The sequence below is a fragment of the Lepisma saccharinum genome, chromosome 1, assembly GCF_977018435.1.
Source record: "Lepisma saccharinum chromosome 1, izLepSacc3.1, whole genome shotgun sequence".
NCBI lineage: Eukaryota > Metazoa > Arthropoda > Insecta > Zygentoma > Lepismatidae > Lepisma > Lepisma saccharinum.
Window position 1 is genome coordinate 117,348,510 of NC_139229.1, and position 21,378 is coordinate 117,369,887.

A 21,378-nucleotide genomic window follows, 5' to 3' on the forward strand; every position below is an offset into this window, starting at 1 on the left:
GTATAAATTATATATACATTACATTTTTTACATTATCCTTTTATTAATATACATTATTCTTTCGTTACATTCCGTATTTTTATCATTTTCTGTATTCTTGTTATACAGTACAGGCTGTCCCGCATAAAACTGTTACGCATCATATGTATTGCTCATTACAAGCGTACCGGTTTTATGTGGGACACCCTGTAATAAATCTTGAACTCATTTTAAGCAGATCTAAGTTTTCTTTATGCCTTCATTCTCTGTAAATACTCTGATGGTACCTTTAATGAAGGCCATAACTTTTTGGCGCTAGTAGCATTGAAAACCTTTAGTGACCACTACGGCGTAAGAAAAGGATTACTAGTAACAGAAGGATGAACAGTTCGTAGAATATGCAGTATTGATGGGGTGCATCCACCGATCCCTGGGGTCCAGCAACTTGCACACCATTTAGTGGCGTCTTCTGTTCGTTGATGATGACGGGCACTCGCTACGCTGCTAATTTCCCATATAGTTGGCACCAATGAACGCCTGAGATCTCTTAAGAATAATGATGTCCTTGACACTACAGTTTCTGAATCATCCTCACACCTGTTAAGGAAAAGTGTGGAATTACCAAGGACAGTAGCGGAGTGAAATGAGAATAGAGAATGCATTGATATAAACATGCATGTTTTTCTCACATGGCACAATACAAATTTGTATATAGTGGAAGATTGGGAAATTGTGAACGGAGGTTAATAGTGCACTCCCAAAAATCTAAATGTCTCATGGAAAATATTTGACCATGATGGGTACTGTCTCCTTCCTTGAGAAGTGACAATGTAGTTCATTGGCGATATCTTGTTGTGAAGATATCCAGATGAATCTCTTCACTTTTTTTCATATTTTTTTTTGTTCCTTCTACAATTATGTGCATCATAATAGAAACCAGAGATACTGAATATATCATTGCGTGCTCCTGTATTAGCTGGTTGGTTGAATTGGTGTTTTAAGTCCACTTTATGCACAGTAAGGCTAACTGGGACTGAACCTACAGTTTAAAGTGGGATCCGAACCACTATGTGCCTCTAGCGGCTATCGAACCCGGGACCCTGATTACAAGGCGGCGACGCTACCACTGCGCCATCGTAGAGGTCCTCCTGTATTAGCTATATTAACAAACTATGAAAAGTAAACTATCGACACATTATAATAATGTGCCTCCTCACATTTAAAACCCTCTCGCAGCCAAGCCGCTAAGCCGGCGAACTGCAGTTAACCGTGTTTGCTGATTTAGCACCTCAGTTCCGGCTCGTGACAACAATTATTAATTTACTCTTCTCTCGTACGTTTTTATTACCTTTATATTTCGAAGATGACTGCAGGGTAATGGTGCGCGATTTGCAACAATGTTCGTAAGTCCCTTCACGGAATTATTTCAACATAATCAACAATATTGTCTCATTGTTTGTCTTGTTTTCGAGCCCCGATAGATTTGGCGATGAAGCAGAAGAAGCGAAAAGTATAATAGTAAAGCTCTACTTATAAAGTTGGAGCATTAAGAAGTCAACATATAGTAGAGTTCCAAGGTTCACGTGATGTCTGTGGCATCGGGATATAAAGGCTCTATGAACAGTGATGACTTCTCCAAGATATTGACTTCAATTTTGTCTCCTCATTGGATACGTTGAACACTGAAAATGAAAGCTGTACCATTTTGTGGTTAACTGGCCAAAATAATAAAGCGTAATTTAGATGTTTCTCATGCTGACAGTGGCAACATTTCCTATGAGTTTATTTACAATGCACGTATATTGTCCCGCTTTTTATTGCTTTTATGCAAACATGACGTGCTGTAAAAATAATCATCTTGCATTCAGACTTTTGATAAACATCTACCCAATGTCTTGATATTGCACACCATTGCTCAATTCTATACGACCTCCTATGTAGATGATTGTGATTTTGGAACCTTCTTTAAGAATGAAATGTTTCAAAACTTATGTTTTCTTAAAAGATAAAGTACTGCAGATTAAAAGTGAACATGTGTCTTTATAATTAGTTTCTCTCTATTACATGCTCAGCTATGAGTAATTTATCCTTAGGTGCGCACAATTTCCCCAACTTTCACTACATGCAATTGGTGAGATTATAGATAAGAGGCTTTAAACAATTAGAAAATTGACGCGGACAAGACTATGAGGGCCAATAAGACCAAAAGAAAGTAGAAAAAATAGTGGATGTTATATTCTTAGTTTAGAAACTTTAACAGCACATATTGAGGGTATCACATGAATGATTGACACATTTCAAAAGTGACTGTGTCACACATCAATCACATTGTGCGCACGCTGTCACTGCTCATTGGAAATGTCGACAGACATCGCTTAGGCATCGTTTCCCAGGGCTCCCAAATGTAGGAATTTCTATCCTACGTTAACCCCAAACGTGATTCGACACAACTTCTTTTTGTGGTCATATTGTGAAAGAAGATAAGTTTCGCCGTTGAAATCAGCCTATGTTGTGAAAATGAAAAAGTGTGTATAAGCTATACAGTGAAATTCACTTTCGTCACGAGTAATTAAAATTTTAAATGTATCGAACAGTGACACCGCAACACACACACACACACACACACACACACACACACACACACACACACACGAAGCATACAGTAAAAATGTAAAACATTCCTTCAATCTCAGTAGTCAAAACAAAATGTGCTACTATACCCTGTCCCAATTATCTCCAGAGCAGGCGAACGAAGTGCGCAAGTAGTCACGCGATACGGCTCCACCAATGAACACGTGAGAGGGAACAAGATTGCGTGGTGGGGAAAACAACTGCAATCACCTGCCTTTCGCAGCAGCGTGTACTGCTTCGCTCTGCCCACTGGTTTTCCCCCTTCTCTGCGGCTATGCGCGGCCTTGCTCCAGAAATAGCCGGGACAGAGTATAGTAGCACGTTATATGGTACGTGTGCACTTTATACATTTCGCAAGATAACCGTGCTATCTTTGTATCTTTCTTCATTTATATTGCCTAATGCCTATCTGCCTCTTTTAGCTGATCGCGACGATAAGACCAGCCAGGCGGCTATGAACTTATTTTATGTTTTTCATTTTCGCTACCTATTTTCTCTTTATGTGAGGTGGAAAGGAGTTCGAGACCGTTATAAGCCAAATAAAATGTGAATATATCCCTGTGTAACATTTCGTACAGTTTTTTTCCTCCGTTTTATTTGAGTGGCTTGGTTATTTTTTCACTGTAGTCAAAATATAAAACATTAAATAAGTTTTTCATTTTTTGGCGCAAACAATAAATCAAGTTTTTAATAAGAAATTTTCTAAAATTACAAGTTCCTTATTTATTTTGACAACTTTAAATATGATACATATTATTTAGAAACTGACAAAAGATAATTAATTATTTATTAGCACATATTATGATTGTCTTAAAAGTTCTTTACCATTGCATTTTTGTCAGCCTGATAGCAAGTTACGTAAAAAAAAAAAGAGTAAGTCCCACACTTCACTGAAAGCATAAGGGATTAAGTATTTTCAAGGTGAATTAATACTTTTTTAGACTTGATCCAGGGTCCACAACTGACCTAACGGGCCAGCCCGTACCAATGTGGAAGTTGTCGGTTGAGTACATGCCAGGGATGGAAAACGTCTCGTGAGGAGATGATTGGTTGTAGACTGCGCATGCGCCAACAGAACTGGAGTCAGACGGCTGTAATACCCACCTGTAATTTTCTTGCTTCTCTGTCAACATGCCCCTGCAGCAACAAATGGGATAATTAACTTCTTTATAACGTAAATAATGAGTGGTAGGCATTATAGTTCATAAGTGTCAATGATGAATTTGCAACTTGTTAGTATAAAAATTGAAATAGGCTAGACAAATTTGTTATGATTTATATTGTGCTGATTCTAAAATCGGACATAATAACTCCAGGACTGTAGAGAAAATAATTGAATGCAACAGAACATAAGGAGTATCTACTTGCAATATACGTACTTTTGCCTCACTAAATGAAGGATAGCGAGATAGTAGTTCCAGTCAAGCCACATTTCCGTACTTGTGAGAAACACAGACTTTAAAGTTTGAAATAATCAACAAATCTGCATTTACACTCGAAATTTCTTCTGTAACTTGTACTTAGTTCGAAAACAAATCTGTCTTGATAATGTATGTAACTGCCTTCCAAGTGTGTGGCTTGACGCTTGGCACTATCGCGCTTCGGCGCCGTCAAATGGAATCCTTCTTTGTGCCATTTTATTAATTGAATTCCCTTAGGTGACATAGTCACTAATGGCTGTTTAGGGATGGATTTATCTCACCACAGAAAATTTTCAGCGCGCCCAACTGCCCACCCATATAGATTACATAAGAAATTTTAAAAAATATTTGTATTAGAGCACGAATCACACAGAGGAATGGAGCGATGGGATGAAAGAAAAAAGATAAAAGGGAATGGAAATGAAAGAGAGATATGGTGAGAATAAATAAAGAAAGAGAGAAAGAAAGAGATAATGAAAGAGGAAGAAAGAAAGAGAAAAAGACAGGAAGAAGGAAAGAGAAAGGGAGATAGAAAGGGGGCAGCCATGATTAGAGAGAGAATGAAAGAAAAAAGATATGAAAAGAAATAGAGACAACGAAAGAGACAGACATGGAGAGAAAGAAAGAGAGAGGGGAGGGAGAGAGAGAGGGAGAGAGAAAGAGAAAAAGAGAGAGAGAGAGGGGGGGAGAGAAAGAGAGAGAGAGAGAAAGGGAGAGGTTGAAGTAGAAAAAATCCCAGCAGCTATGGCAGAAGCATAGTTCACAGCGATAGATTTCGTTCACTATTGGGAACAAGAGGGAAATCGCACTGAAATAACTGTGAACAGATGCGATTAAGTTCAGTATGTACAAAAATTGAGACAAACCGAGATTTTAACACAGCTAGGAGTATCCGGGACAAGCCTTACAGCCGTCATGCAATCAAAATTACTACAAATACCCTGCCGCTGGGTAACAGCGACAGGTAGAGTTCGCTGTGACTCAGTACATAGTTGTTCTAAACTAGCATGGGTAGCGTGTCATTGCCCCCCATATAACCCCTCTTCTTTAGTACTTTCTAATTAAATGAGGATTTCTGTTACGAAAATGTCTCCAAATGGATGTGATTCATGTTTTGTGCAATGCTCTACTTATAACGAATACTTACTTGTTTGGAACTCGACCCGGTGGTTTGTGTACACAAACCATTTTCTTCTCTTTAAAGACCCGTGTATCAACCATGCTTTTTCCCAACGGAGGTATTGCCGAATCCATTGCCACAGGGATAAAGCCAGGACGTTCACTCTGAAAAGATGGGATTACGTTATATACGAGGGAAAGTCAGTAAATAGGTCACAAACGTATGTGGGATAGCTGAAAATAGTAGTGGCAAAAGGTATCATTAGGTGGCAGCACAATTCAGATTGATGATCGTTTGAATATCCGAAAAGTGTGTGCTCTCGGTGGCTGAAAACGTTTCGCGGATGATGAAGATGTTGAACGTGAGGTGCTGGGACAGCAGCAGCTCAAAGACTTTATGCAGCAGGTTTTGGGGGACTGATAAAGAAATAAAAATGGGACACCTAGATCCTGCAATATCTGTTTCACTGCAATACGTTATGTGTTCGGCGATGAACGAATTTTAATACCAAATTTTCGATGGTAAGTTTTGTAAACGCCTAGAGTTAGGCGACACACAACACTTTGCAGGGAAGCTTATATCAGGATCTAGGTGTCCCATTTTTATTGCAGTTGACTGTACATATGTAGAAGCAAATTTTTCAGTAGCTCTTACGCTTAACTTTTTCTTCAATATCGTTTGCATCACCATACCAAATTGACTTAAAAAGGACACCCGAACCCCTTCTCACATGCGCGCGCGGGTGTCTAAAAGCCAACCTCCGTGGCGGAGTTGTTCTACGACGCCAGGGGTGTCTGACCCTCCATCAATTTAATCAAATCATCCATCATCTTCGTCGCCGCGATTAGCCAAAAGAGGCAGAATAGCGACGCTAAATAACAAACATCGAATCGTATCAAATCGTAGCCTCTATACGAGACCTTAACGAGAACGTTTCCTAGAAAAGTGATTAATCATGATGTCCTCTACTACACTGTGAAAGTTAGTAGGTGCTGTAAGGTGACAGGCAATCTATATTTGTTCCCGTGCGTGTCTGTGAAGTGCAATTTTCTTGATTATTGGGGCGTCCCACTTATGACGCTAGTGTTTCCGATAGATCCACTAGAAATAAGTAAGTAAGTGTATTGGCACAGATCCTTACTTTAAATTGAGTGACTTCAGGTTCAGAGTTCAATAAATGCCAGGAAATGGCGATAGAATTGCATCATGTCCGGAAATAATTTGTTTATGAGATCGTTGCATGTAAGAAAGTGGCATGCAATCTACTATCAGTAGACTGTAACACAAAACTAATCGAATTCATACCCACGGAATTCTGTATACTTTGCCACTTTAAAGTCTCGAATTCCTCACATATAATATTTTTTGCATAAATAATTACTCAACAACTTGCAGATATTAGCAACGGACATAGTCAATAATGCATCGGATATTAGTAAAATAAGGTAGATTTATGTTTCTCTAAGTTAGAATTTCTAAGTTTTTTTAGAAACGGTTTACAGCTAGCAAGAAATATGTATAATGACTGATATTTCAAGATGAAGCCGATCTTATTGGAAAAGTAGTAACACACTTCTAAACCGGATGTCCCAGGTTCGAACTACGGTCGAACATGAATGCCCTATCACAATTTCATACATTCATTATTCATCAATATCGTTCTTCGAGTTTTGGGTTTCTAAGTTGCTGTTACGCACAGATAGGATAATCGGGAGTGGACCATCAGTTTAAAGTGGGATACGAACCACTATGTCCCTCTTGATTACCAGAGATGTTCACCCTCCGGAGGGCGACCCTCGTGAGGGCAGACCTCACCCTCACCCTCACCCTCCGGAAGACTTGTGAGGGTGAGGGCGGTGGAGGGAGAGGGCGAGAGCGATCTCGGAGGGTGTGGGCGTTGGAGGGCGAGGGCGAGAGCGATCTCGGAGGGTGAGGGCGGTGGAGGGCGAGGGCGACTGTGATCTCGGAGGGTGAGGGCGGTGGAGGGCGAGGGCGACTGCGATCTCGGAGGGTGAGGGCGGTGGAGGGCGAGGGCGAGAGCGATCTCGGAGGGTGAGGGCGTTGGAGGGAGAGGGCGAGAGCGATCTCGGTGGGTGAGGGCGTTGGAGGGCGAGGGCGAGAGCGATCTCGGAGGGTGAGGGCGGTGGAGGGCGAGGGCGAGAGCGATCTCGGAGGGTGAGGGCGGTGGAGGGCGGAGGGCGAGAGCGATCTCGGAGGGTGAGGGCGGTGGAGGACGAGGGCGAGAGCGATCTCGGAGGGTGAGGGCGGTGGAGTGCGAGGGCGACTGCGATCTCGGAGGGTGAGGGCGGTGGAGGGCGAGGGCGACAGCGATCTCGGAGGGTGAGGGTGAGGGGAGGTTGACTCAAAATGAACACCTCTGTTGATTACAAGGCGAAGTCGTTACCACTACGCCATGGGAGAGACCTTTGACATTGTCGTGAGTAATCGAATCGATAGAAAAGCGATGCAAATTAACAAAAATAGAAAATAGAGAAATATATTACGATTTCAGGACCAAAACATTCCGAAGGAATCAAGCTCAGTAGCCATTAAAAAAATTCGGAACTTCACAATATTTTCTACAATGCTATTTCCTGTCTTCTTAAATAACAACATTAGAATGTCATGTAGCAAGAGATTGTTGTGTATCCATAATTTGAACCCTTTCTTACATAATTCATAAACTCCAGCGCCTGGGTCGGCACGCTGTCCACAATGAAATGTAGACGACTCGGTGGATGTACCTTCATCAATTTAGTCCAATAACTATTCCAATCATCCTCATGGTCGCGATTAGCTGAAAACTGGAGAAAATCGACGCTAAATAACAAAAATACAAATACAAATGACACATTCAAATTTAAACTTATAAATGAAAACACTTGCCTCTGGAAGAATTGGGTAGTGTGCCATCTGAGTCGTGGTGCAATATGGATCCAAATGCTTCAAAATGCCTGGTTCGTTTGGAAGAACGGGAGGCCGATAGTCACGTCCTGTGGCTGCAGCCTGGAGTAATCATAAAAAGTAGTTAACATTAAAGTCACATGATTGTTGTTGCAGTGTAATGCATTAGACGGATTTTTGGTAACGAAACGTTCCGATTCACTACAGATACAACTTACGTGAACCCAAAGAAATACCAGGTGATGGTGTAACGGGTTATTTCATATTGTAATTCGCCGGTCTCCGTGGCAGCGTGGTTATCACAGCGCGCGCTACGTCGCCAGGGGTCCCAGGTTCGAATTCCGCCCTGGGCATGGGTGTTATTTTGTGAGTGTCGCTTCATAAATTTCATCATATCATCACTCATCCTCATCTTCGGAATTAGCCAAAAGTGGCAGAAATGCGAAGTAAATTAAAACAAATTAATCCAGAATATTGCAATCCACCTGCTCTTCTGTCTGTCAACGAGTGCCAAAAATTTGACAACCGGCACTGTAGCGAGTTCGCCCTTAACAAAATACAAATACAAATGTGAAAAAATGCTCACAAGATAATTATTGTAAAAACAAACATTAATTATCTCCTTTTGCCAATTTAGGAAACTACAAATGCTACGAAGAGAAAATTTGGTGTAATGAAATATAATTCGAATGGTAATTCATAACAGGATAAATTATCCGCATTAGTAGCTCCTTAAAAAAATCTGTACTGATCAGAATTCACGGAGCATATCGCGATTACGTAAGAAATGCAGCTCCAACTATCCCCTGCCCGGGTAGGATAATTGGGCCGAGCCTATAGTTTAAAGTGGGATCTGTGCAATATTGTTTCACCGCAAATGGAACCCGGGAAAGATTCATTACAAGGCGACAGCGTTAGCCACTATGCTATCTAAAACTTTAAATCGTGCACTAGAAATTAGAAAGTGGAAGGGCAGAAATGGACTTCCGAAAGTCCCTCAATAACATTCTCAAAAATGTTGCGCTTGCCCTTTTAGCTCGAAAAGTTTAGAGCTTTTAGCCCGAGAAGTTTAGAGCTTTTAGTATGAAACCACAGTGGAAGATCACCTTTAAGTAGTACTTTCTAATCTTTCAGATGACGGGCCACCATGGATGCCTCTCCCCAAAATTCCTGAAGGAGGACGTTAAGTGACGTCAGCGCTGCTGCGTGCAACGTATTAGAATATATTAAAACGAAATTTAAGTTAGTTGCACCAAACTCACCTTACAAATGTACTCTGGATCAGGTCCCACGATATTCGCTCGGGGCTTGTCCACTTGCTTCATGGTGTAATTTTCCATGTACTCAGATTTCTTAAAAGGCATTGGCTTCGGAGGATCCTGCAGAAACTGCAAAGTAAAACAAGATCAAATAATTTAACAACACAATAGTCGCCTGGGTGGTCGAATGCATTGGGAGTTCGACTCACGATCTCGCCATGAGGTTCGAGTCTCTTTATCATCAACGTCGCGAGGCCTAAAGAGGCGGGAAAGCGAAGTAAAACACAGTGGCGCCTACTTATATGGGCCCGTGAAGCCCGAGCCTTAAAATTTGTCGTGATTTTATTATTACTTTTATTATTATACGAATGAGTAGAGTAAATTGGAAATTTGTGAAAAAAATTAGGGGATGTTGAGGAAATTTTTGCGGGGAGTGTTAGGGCGGTTTTGGGGGGTGTAAGGATAAATCACTGCACGTAGATATTACAGAATAGGTTAATGCAATGTAGGCAATTAAAAACTGTAGGTGGATTACCTTATCAGCCAACGTGTGTTGAAAATGCAGCCTAAAGAGCGGCGGTGCTTGAGGGTAGGTTTTGTCATAAACGCCGCGGTTCTTCCAGTCGTGAAGAGTGCCTGTTGTGCTTCTTAGCCTGTCCACCTTAGCTACTTCGTCCGTCGGCTGGAAAGCCTCCGGTATCTGAAGATTTCTCTCCTGCAGGAAGAATAAGTCGAGCGTTTGTTAGGGTGCGAAATCATTGAAGTCTTTTATATTCACACAAATGTGTCTGTCTGTGTGCGTGTGTCTGTGTGTGTGTGTGTGTGTGTGTATTATTATATGACATACATATTTATATTATGTTTTGTACATATTACTAAATATTAAAAATATATTAGTAAATATATGAGGGAATTTATATATATATATATATATATAAATATATATATATATATATATATATATATATATATATATGATATCAGATATTTATAAAGTAGCGAACTTATTCCTTTATCAACTGGCTAGAAATGTCACAAGTTACAAAATATATGAAATGGTTTTAGCCTTTTGTGTATACGTTTTTATTTAGATTTTGTTTCTACTGATATAAATCAATTAGATATCATACTTATATTCGTTTTGCATTCTTATATTACTTTTATTGTGTATATGTAATGTTAGTGTTAGAGAGAGAGAGAGAGAGAGAGAGAGAGAGAAAGAAAGAGAGAGAGAGAGAAAGAGAGAGAGAGAGAGAGAGAAAGCATGCAACACTCACAAACACACAGACACACTTCGTTTTTTGTGTATGTTTTCGATAATATCCTAACGTAAAAGTATATTTTGAATTCAAGACTAATACTTATATTTTGTTGTTAAAACAAAAACATGCAATATGTAGATTTTCAGCGAAAAATGCAGGCTCGACCAGGACTCGAACCCGGGTCTCTGGCAATCCGTGCCATTGCTCTACCACTGAGCTACCGAGCCGGCCTGACTTCCCCTGCATTTTCGCTGGTGCTGTTTTACCTGTGTGAAATCGTCTCTGCACGTGCAAGTCTTGATATATTTATTTTATTACAATTATTCATCATTGATTATGTGAAATTTGTTTGCAAGAAAATATCCAAATATATGTCCAAATCTAAAGCTAGCACGACAGTACTTCTTACCTCAAAATGTATTAACCTAGGATGCCTGTACTCGTGACCAACACGCGTTGAGGTTCGATATCCCTCCAGATCGTAAGCCATTTTTACTTTTGCCTTCTTGTTCCAGCGATGACTGAAGTTTGATCGATACGAAGTGACGGTTTCAGTTGGCACGAGACCACCGACCGCACTGGGTCTCCGTCTACTTGTTTCTATGGAGAAGGAAACAATGGATAAACACCTTGCCGCCGAGGTAGGAAACACATGTGAGACGAACATGGCATGTTATAGAGAGTCGACAGTCAGTTTAAGTACTCTCTCTGTACTGTTGTATGAATCAAGTGGAGATAAAAATGTGGAAGGTATGAATATATATCAATAAAACTATGCACCAATCTTTACACCAGCAATTTTTATAAATTTCTAGCATAACTTTCACATACTCTCAGCACTTTTAGATTTCGTCTTGGAAAATGCAGATGCTAGCGATGACTTGAGTAAAGTTATTTTTTCGTATTTTGAGATATTTTTATATGTATTCGACGAAGTTAACTTTATGCCGGCCACGCAGTGCTGATTTTATATCGTATTTGTGAACCCTCAATGTTACTCACCACCATCTCAGACAGCTGATACATACCCAATTTTTGTTATAACTGTTACACCAACTTATCTCAGATACTTAGTTATTGTTTTTAATACTTTCTGTACTGTAACACATTTCAAATATGCCATTCCCATTTATTTTTTTCGCCTTTGTCAAAGCAAATATTCTCTACTTGTAATTAATCGATAAGAAGGTAAATTCTTTTACCTACTCTGCACAGATTTCTTTAATTTAATTTTTCTTATTTAGCGTTACTCTTCTGTTACTTTTTGCTAACAGCGAAGATGAGGATGAACGATGATATGTTACAACGACACTCACGAAGAACACCCTTGTCTAGGCCGCGATTCGAACACGGGAACCCTCGCTCGTAGCGTGCTGTGCTAACTACTTTCTTAAAAAAGGAAAACTAATAAGCAGGGGTTTCCCCAGCCATTCTTATCTCTGTTTGCACATGTATCAGTTCTACTCAATTCTTTATTTTCTCATTGACGACAAACACAAACATCCATGTCTTATCCCGAACTCGAACCCGGGACCTCTGCCGTCGCAGCACGCTATGATAACCAATCCGCCATGTAGGTCGGCTAGTTTTCTTTTACGTTATTCAGGATCAGTATTATTTCACGACCACAACATGCGTGCGTGCGTGCTTGTGTGTGTGTATGAGAGGAGAGCTTTCTATTTACACCTGAATCCTCCCAGACACACACCGGCGCGCGCGCACACACATATACACACACACAAACATACACAGGCCTCTCTCTTCCCATGTTTAATGATTATAATTTGTTCATCTCCTATCCAATTTGTTGAAACTAATGTTTTTACTCACTTCGTATATATTGCAGACATGAGCGACTCAGACCTATGGAAGGCTGTGAACGAACTCAGGAACATTAACAGGACACTTCGAGATGAAATCGAAGTCATGGAGGCGTACTCAAGCAGATTGGACCTGTCTTCGGTGGAAGAGGGAAGCAGTTCGACTACCAGCAGAGGCATTCCCGAAGGAAGTTTCGTTCCATCGTCTGTCGGCAGCCGAGCGGCGTCCCCCGCGTTCTCTGCCAGGGGCCACTCACCAAGGAGCATAGCTAGAATGCCCCCAGCTAGTCTTCGGGAAAAGAAGAGAAGTTACTGGTAAAACACCTTATCTGCATTGCAATCCTCCATTCCTTATTTAATCCGGCACAAAACTGGATATTTTTTTTGGAAAATGAAGATTTATGATTTTCCTATGGCCAATATTTGCGTCTGTTGATAAAATTTTGACATGATAGTGTTGCCAGTTAAGATGATATGCCCCTAAAATAACACTTTTTCACTTAACCCATTTATTCTCCAGTCGCAAATTCATCAAATGATGCATATGATCAATATTGGTCGCAAATAACCGATTAACACGGCATCAGTCAGCGGACGTCTCACTCTTCGATTATTTCTTACATATTTGTCTCGACCAAAAGTGGCATTCTGGAAATATTTTTAAGCTGGCTTCCGCCATTTATTAATTTATAGAATTTTCTGTATGGAGTAAACTGATAATGTTAAACATAGGAAAATACCTCAGTGGATGAGGCTTTATAATGCAGAAAACCAGGTATAAATATATCTTACGATTTTCATGTTATAAGCCATCAAAGTTTGTTTTGCGCGACTTTTTGAAACACTGAATATTAGTTGGAGTAAAAATATCTTGGTTTAGAAAAAGCTTCAACAGTTTTCATTCTTTTAAATTTTTCATTGTTAAGGGTAAGTTTTACAGAACGTTAGAAGCTGTTTTGTTATAAGCATATATTAGCACATATTTTTAAAATGAAATTGTACAAGTATACAATTACTGGGCAAGTAGTTCGAGTAAACGATACTATAGCGAATGTTGTTTTGTACTTTGAAAAGCTGACTGGATTTTCAACGTGCAGGTTACCAGCACAGCAGAAGGCGGGTATCGTAAAATCTGAAACAGAGAAGTTAATGAACGGAATGAAAAAGTCTGCCATTAATTCCAAGAAAACAAGAACCAAACTGGGAGCCGAGTTGGAGACCCTTCAGCTTCAGCTTGAGGAGGTTAAGGAAAGTCAAGTCGATCTCGAGAAGTTCCTACCACGGAGTAAAAGAAGGAAACTGAGAAAAATATCTGGGGAAGAATTTATTCGGTGAGTTCATCTACGTTACATTAGGGCCTTACTACAAAAGTCTGTTGTAAGTATTTTTTTCAGTAACAGTTGATGGAGTGGAGTGCAGTAACTAACAATATTACCGCTAGAGGTCAAAATGACCCGGAACTGTATTGCCCTCTATACTTCAAATCGAGAATGTTCCTTGAATTTCAATGAGCTCAAGATGTCCATTTCCACTCAGGAATACATTGCATTGAAAATGAAATCTGATCGCCTAGATGGGTGCGAGGTCTGCAGCATACAATATACGCGGGGCCTATAAAGAAGATAATGTTTTGTTGCTTAGTCTAAACTCTAAAGTACAGATGTCCAATATAATCACAACATAAGCATTATTGCAATTAATAAACAATTTACATATATCGTATTATTACCGAAGAGAAATAAGAAGAACATGTTGAAGGTTACAACCAAGAATTATAAGAGGCTAATAAGATTTTCTAAACTATGTTATCTTTTCATTTCCGATGTGCCACAGGTGCGACGTTAATTATATTTAATTAAAAAACTGGATCTGTTTAATGTCTAACTATTAATTGAGTGATTGATTGAATTGTTCTTTTAAGTCCATTTTATGCACAGATAGGCTAATCGGGACTGGACCTACAGTTTAAACTGGGATTCTAACCACTGTGCAATGTGCGGAAACCCCTTGATTTCATGCGTTATCACAACACCATTGGAGAGGCCCTCAAAGTATTACTTATCAAAGTAGCATTCTCTATCATAATTCTCTTTTGTTTACTTCTCATTGAATTTTGATGTAGTGAATTTACATTGTCTCACATAAAATAATATTTTTACTTCATAATTTCATTCATAGTTAAACGAATAGTGCATATTAACTATTTTTGATTGAAATATTTGAACATGATTATTATGTAATTAGTGCTTTATTCAGAATATGATTTACGAAATTTTGTATATTAAAGTCAGGAAGAATCAAACTAGTTGTTTGATTGGAATCACCAGCTCCCTATGAACTCGTAATAAACCGCACACAAACAATTATTTTAATCTAGCTCGGGGCCTCAGGCGAGTGCCCGAGTTGCTCCTCCCTAGAGCGGCTCTGCTGATTGCTTTACTGTCTCGCTTGCAGACACCTGCAGGGGAAGAATAACGAGCTGGATTCGTTGGCGGGGAAACTCCACATGCAGATAAATGTGTTGAAAGCTTCACTCAATAGCACCAACAGGTTGCTCAAGTCCAAGGAGGAGGACCCGATGGCCGCCATAGACATGGAAGTGCTTCGGATACAGAACGATGAGTACAGTGGACTGCTTCAGGAACGGAATAGAAAGTTGATGTTGATGAAACTTACAGCTGGTAGGTATAACTTACGGACCAGGTGAAAATTAAGTTTTTCACCTTTGGGAAACTCAGGTGTAAACAGGCTCGAGCCCAGAATTTCCTTTAGGGAGGGGGGCAGATCCGATAATGTGGAAAAATAAGAGAAGATCCGAAATTCTGTTGGGAGTATTAGATGTAACCACCAACACTATGGTAGTAATATTGCAGCTAGATGTACAATTGTAGAGTTGGAATATTATGGTCCAAAGTAACAGAACAAATTCAACTCAACGATAGATACCTCTGACCCGACACTTACAGACAGGCTATCAAATCTCAAATGACGTACAGTTTGGTGCTTATTGTTTACATTTAGTTAGAAATAGTCGATTGGTTGATTCATTTTTCTGTCACTTTTGGCCAATCGTGGAGGTGAGAGTGAATGGTTATAGACGGTAGCGGTGATTGGGTGCCAAAACTAAGGGGGGGGGGAGGACAAGGACAGTTTACTTTGCTCTTGGTAGACAAAGTTTAGCATTAAGAGCGATAGTGCGGGGGGCAACAGTGGCAAAAATTGGTGGGGGGGGGGGCAACTGTCCCCACGCACCCCTAATCGCCGGCAATGGTGGTACATTAAAATATTAAATTGATGAAAGGAGAATCATGGACGACCCAACACAAGTCCCTCAGCGGATTATACTGGCAATGAGTCCAGATGCCAGAGCCTCGATGGTCTGCCAAATATAGTTCAGTGAGGTTGACATTTGGTTGTTTACATATAGGTTCATACCTTGACCTTAAACCTCTCAGAAGTATTCGAATAGTACTGTATTCCGCAAATTAACAATATTATACCAACACCATTGAACAGCCATGATAATTGTATGTTTATAAAATAATATGTTTATACATGAAATGATACGTATTAGCAATGATTCTTATAATGAAGAACATGTCAGAATGTGCGGTTATAAAATTACCAAATATTGCAGGATGCAGACTTCTGGAGCTTGCCTCTCTCCATAAACAACCCATTTATTTACGCATGAAAAAAAATCGAAATTCTTGAAAATAATCTGAAAAATCGCCCATGTTACTTTCGTAGATTTTTATACGCAAATGTTAGCTACAATATTACATATTTCGAGGAGGGGGACATGGCTCGCTTGGCCTCTCCCTTGGGCACGGCACTGGGTGTAAATATAAATTCATGTACAACTTGTTGTAGTACGATAATTATGAAAATATGCTTTCTCAACAACATGCCAAATAAGTTGTAAGAAGAATGATAAATTAATCCTATACACTAATCATTACTTTTAGGTCGTTACACGAACAGACTAAACGTAGCAAAGAAGAAAATGAAATGTGAAGAAAAGAGAATTTCGGAGATTAACGAACGCGTGGCCTTGAGACAAAGGGAGTCTTTTAAATTGCAAGCCACGTGCAAGGAGTTGAAGGAAGCGCTTGAAAAGGAAATCCAAAGAAAACAAAGTGTCAAGAAATTCCTCGAAACCTGCGAGGTAAGTAGCCTTCTATATTTGTTTTGCAATTTTTTTTCATCGCTCATTATCATTTTACTTTGTCCACTTTCTTGTTTACACAAAGCAAGACTCTTGAATGTCCAGTGCCCGGATAAATTGAAAATGCTTGTGCGGTTCAACGTTCACGATCCTGAGACACCAGTGGCGTATTTATGTTTTCATTCACAGCCCTTGGGGTGGGGCTATCATTATTTTGGGAGTGCACATTTTTACGAATCTAACTGATGTAAAAAAAGTGACCATGACTGTTTTAAAAGCAATAACGGTCATCACACAGTCAACACACTTAACGTACGCTACTACTATTTATAATTAAACATCCAAATTCATTTTTTTTTTAAAAAAAAACGGTTGCGTATTTGTAAATTAACAGGCTGATTCTTAAATTATAGCGGTAGAATGTTACGGTAACTTCTAACAGTGTATGAAATTCAACAACACTTTTTGTTTCAAGTCCCAATAGGCTAATCGGGTCTGGAAGCGCAATTTAAATTGTGATCCGAACCGCTATGTGCCTCCATTTGATATCGAACCCAGGACCCTTTGATTTCAAGGCAAATTCAACAACTTCAGTGATGGCTGAACATTACCGAAAATGGTTAAAATATGCTCAGTCAGTAGAAATGGCCAAATATGCAAAGTATACACGATTTGATATGGTTTATTTTGCTTAGCTTTTTTTTGTCACTTTTGGCTAATCGTGACGATGAGGATGAGTGATGATATGATGAAATTGATGGAGGGGCACTCACAAAGAACACCCATGCTCAGGCTGGGATTCGAAGGGGGTACCCCTGAAGTTGTAACGCGCTGTGCTAACCACTCCACCACAGAGGTCGACATATGCATAAACGAGCCCTGAGAGAAAACACCTCCATTTAATTAGTTTTTCGTAGCATGGAATTCTGTAAATTGCAGGAACATACCACTCTTGTAATTGGCGGCTCGTGATAACAATATTTAATGTTTCTGTAAAATATAATAATATGAGCTATAATAAGTAGAGTGGTATTTTACAGGGAGGATGAGACAGTTACCCCTGGATACTGCTTCCCCATCTCCAGTTTCTATTTCTAGCCTTAGAAATAATATTCCGATTCTTCGAAACATATTAATGATATTTTTCCGTTCTCTGGAAAGTTCTTACAATACCACACTGATTTCAGTAAGTACTCTAATAAAAGTGTAAATCAGATCAAGAAGTGTTGCAATCCTAGCATGAAACGCACCATTTTAATAGAGAGAAAATTAATTTAAAATTTCATGTAAACATGTGTAACCTTTTTTTAAAGGAACTCCATTGTACTGGCGTATAACGGAGGGAGGGGGGTTATGGGGCTACAACTCCTCCTGAAATTTGGAGAAAATTAAAATTTTCAAATGAGAGCAGTAAAGAACTCGGGGATAACTAAAGTGGTAATCCCTCCTCTTATAAGGTGATCCCTATGACCCTATTTGTCTTTTAAAACTATGGTAAAAATATGGCAAGTGACAAAGATTTTATTTGACTTTCTCCCCCTCTCTAGAACGATGCTATAAAATTATCTACCTTTACAATTCCAGACCCCTCCAGAACAAAATCCTGCGTACGTCATTGCTCCATAGCGCCAATTAACTGAGCACAAAAATATTTACACCTGTACTGGACATGCACTTACTTCAACACATGGAACTCTCTCTCTCTCTGTCTCTTTCTCTCTTTAGGAAACGAAACTATCTCTTTTATTGCCCTTTTAGCGACTCGAAGTTTTCTGCATGAAGCTCGGTCGACTCATAAACGCGACGGCCTTCGGAAAAATGGGAAACGCCGCTCCTGGTAAGGCAATGTTCAAAGTAAGTTTGTCCCTCAAACTCAGGCCGGCAGCCACCTTAACCCTCCGTGAGCATTTATTTGACTATTTACTCTGCAGATGGCAGCACAATGTGTGTGTGCAGCGCCAGATAATTTGACGCGTCGATCGATGAAACTTGTAGTTGCCTAGTGTATAGCACAAAGGCTTTATTTTATATCAGAAATAACTTTGTACAGTACACCCAACGGCAAAATAAATGGTAAGCGAATTGTCTATCATCATTTTCGTTCAGTCTGCTTTCCACAATATGATGATCATGAATTGAAATAAAAACGCCAATAAGCAGAGGAAAACATCTGTTTCGCATCAACAGAATTCCATTCTTTAAAACAACACAGGGTGCAGCACAGAAAAGAATGAAAATGATGATGGTCAATTTGCCTACTGTTATCTTTGCCGTCTTTGGTGGTCCACTTTATGCACAGGAAGGCTAATCGGAACTGGAACTACTGCGGGGGATCTCAACCACTATTTGCCTTCACCGGGCATTTTCTTTGGTGTGTATGGGGAATATGAATAACTTGTATCACAGGCGTAACTTGGGACCAAACTGGGGGGAGGGGCAGAATAAAGAGTTTTGAAGCCTATAAAATTATCATCCAGCACTATTTTGATAAATAACTGTTACATTTGATTTGCAAAATCATAAAAATTAGCTACTCGTTACTTTGCTCCTCACATTCCAAGAGGAATACCAAAAGTCCGATTAACTTGTAAATTTTCATAAATCTGAAAATTTGGAGTGGCAAGTGCCCCCTGACTCCACCAAGTTACGCCTATGCCTTGTACTGAACCGGAAGAACGTAAATATATTTTTTCATGTACGCGGCGTCGTAAAATCAAATCTTAATTTTTCGATTCTTATGAATCCCGATGAATGGATAAATTCAATTTATGTGGTATAAATGTCGGAAATTTGTATTAGCACTAATATTCAGATAATTGTCGGAAACGGCAGTTTTCTTTCCAGAAATTTCGAAAACAACCACTTCAGGGCAGTGGCGGCGATTGGGTTCCAAACCTGAGGGGGCGGCAATGACAGTTTACTTTCCCTTGATACATAAGGTTCAGCATAGTGTGGGAGCAAAAGTGACAAAAAGTGGGGGGGGTAACTACCCCCTCCAATCGCCGCCACTGCTTCAGGGACAAATATTATATAGTATGATTACATAGAGTAGGAAATTCTGAACATTTCCCGTCCCAAAGTTTCCCGATTTGTCGAGAAATGGCGTAAATTTCCTGTGGAGAACATCGAGATTTCTTTATTTCACCGCCCCAACCAAAAACATATTCGTTGACCCACACCCCAGTACCCGCCATTACATCTACAAAAGAGGAATAGGCCTTACTCGAAATTGGATTTCAAGATGATCCCGGAATCTCCCTCCCCCCCTTTTCCTGTTAGTGCGACTATAGTATATAGTACCCTGGCCATTCTCTTACAATTAAATAAGCAAGTTTGGTGGTAAATTGTTTCCTTGCACTATATTACGAGTACATGAGATTGTCCCAAACCAAGTCTGGAACACAATTTCAATTTTAAGGTCTTAATTTCAACGGTTTTTCTCTTTCAAGGTGCCTCGTATATCCGACTACAGGGATTCCAAACGCATGTTGGAGAACTTGAGGAAAGAGGAGAAAATGTGGGACAGAAAGGTGACTTATGACACGAAAGCTAGCTGGAAGGAGGTCCTCACCTCAGTGAAGTCAGAGCAGGTCAAGATGGACGCCATAATGCGTTTCAGGGCTGATATGAGGAGAAGAAGACCTCAAGACGTCAAGAAAGGCAAGGACGAGTCTGAAGATGAAGGTGTTTAGATTTAGATTTATTCCATCCATGAATCACATTTAAAGAACATGAGTATGTAGTCTCCAGTGGCATGGCCAAGACATTCTTTTTTTTGCAGTTAGTACTCGCCAAACCCACATACACAGAGGTAGAAACACGTAGAAGGAAATAAAGAGGAAGAATAGACAGAAATAGAGAGAAAGTGATAGAAAAAGGAAGAATAAACACAGAGAGAGAGAGAGAGAAAGGGAAACAAAATAGACAGAGGAGATAGAGATTTAGAGGAATGAAGAAAGAAAAAAGAAGAGGAATAGTAGAAGAACGAGAGTAACAAAGAAAAGAGGAGAGGAACAGCAGAAGAGAGAGAGAGAGAGAGAGAGAAATAGAGAAAGTGATAGAAAAGAGAAAGGGACGAATGAAGAAAAAGAAATTCTCTGGAATCAAAAGTTTACTTCTTCGACTTACTCTTACATCGTCGCGGAAAACTAGTTACGCCTCGCTACTGCCTGGGCAGCGGCGGTAGCATGGCAAGGAAAAAGAAAAGAAAAATAAATGCTATACAGATCGGAATATACAATTTTTTTTGGCATTTAAAATAATAGCTTCACCAGAAAATCCCACCTTTTTCTTTCTTATTTGGCTCGCTACCGCCCTTTGATGAGGGTGACACGAAACTGAAGCGTAGTTCTACAGCTTACATAACTCGCCATTCCTAAAAATCTACCGCTAATTGTTTTCTCTGGCAACTGTCGACTGCACACACACTGGGGAGGCATTTCTACAGACGTCACGCGGTCTATTTCACTAGATGGGGAGCTGTTATCTTAGGTGATTCAGTACCTCCAGCTGTGAGCTTCTGATGACGTCAAAGCACATTCTCTTTCCTTCTGATTGCGTGGCTGCTGCCAGGTTTCACTGTTTTTAAACGTCCGCAAAAAAGAAGTTCCAAGGTGCCTTTCATTATGGGTGTATTTTGCTCAACGATTTCAAGGATAATGTTGCGATTATATATTTTTAAATTACGTAAGTTGAACGTACACTATTATACAGGGTGTCATTTTAATGGCGCCCACGGACCACGGAAACGTATAGAGGACATCAAAACAAACATCGTTTCTCAGTAACATTTTTCTCGTTGGTGCGTCGTTTCG

General features: G+C 39.8%; 2 protein-coding genes and 1 non-coding gene across 3 annotated transcripts; 1 reads left to right on the top strand and 2 right to left on the bottom strand.

The window, feature by feature from the left end:
* Positions 1-323: 323 nt before the first annotated feature.
* On the bottom strand, positions 324-11,159 carry LOC145985282 (uncharacterized). The gene is made up of 7 exons (XM_083119105.1): positions 10,986-11,159; positions 9,850-10,029; positions 9,318-9,443; positions 8,038-8,157; positions 5,179-5,315; positions 3,577-3,747; positions 324-576 (listed from the first exon to the last, which is right to left on the bottom strand). Exons 1-7 carry the CDS (start codon positions 11,064-11,066, stop codon positions 324-326), a joined length of 1,068 nt encoding a protein of 355 aa, XP_082975231.1. The 5' UTR covers positions 11,067-11,159.
* On the bottom strand, positions 10,733-10,803 carry TRNAS-GGA (transfer RNA serine (anticodon GGA)). The gene has a single exon. It is a non-coding gene; the product is annotated as a tRNA-Ser (tRNA).
* Positions 11,144-20,354, top strand: LOC145987030 (cilia- and flagella-associated protein 263). The gene is made up of 6 exons (XM_083121493.1): positions 11,144-11,326; positions 12,423-12,711; positions 13,494-13,727; positions 14,851-15,077; positions 16,365-16,564; positions 20,014-20,354. The coding sequence occupies exons 1-6, from the start codon at positions 11,179-11,181 to the stop codon at positions 20,254-20,256; spliced, it is 1,341 nt and encodes a 446-aa protein (XP_082977619.1). The 5' UTR covers positions 11,144-11,178; the 3' UTR covers positions 20,257-20,354.
* The last annotated feature ends 1,024 nt before the right edge of the window (positions 20,355-21,378 follow it).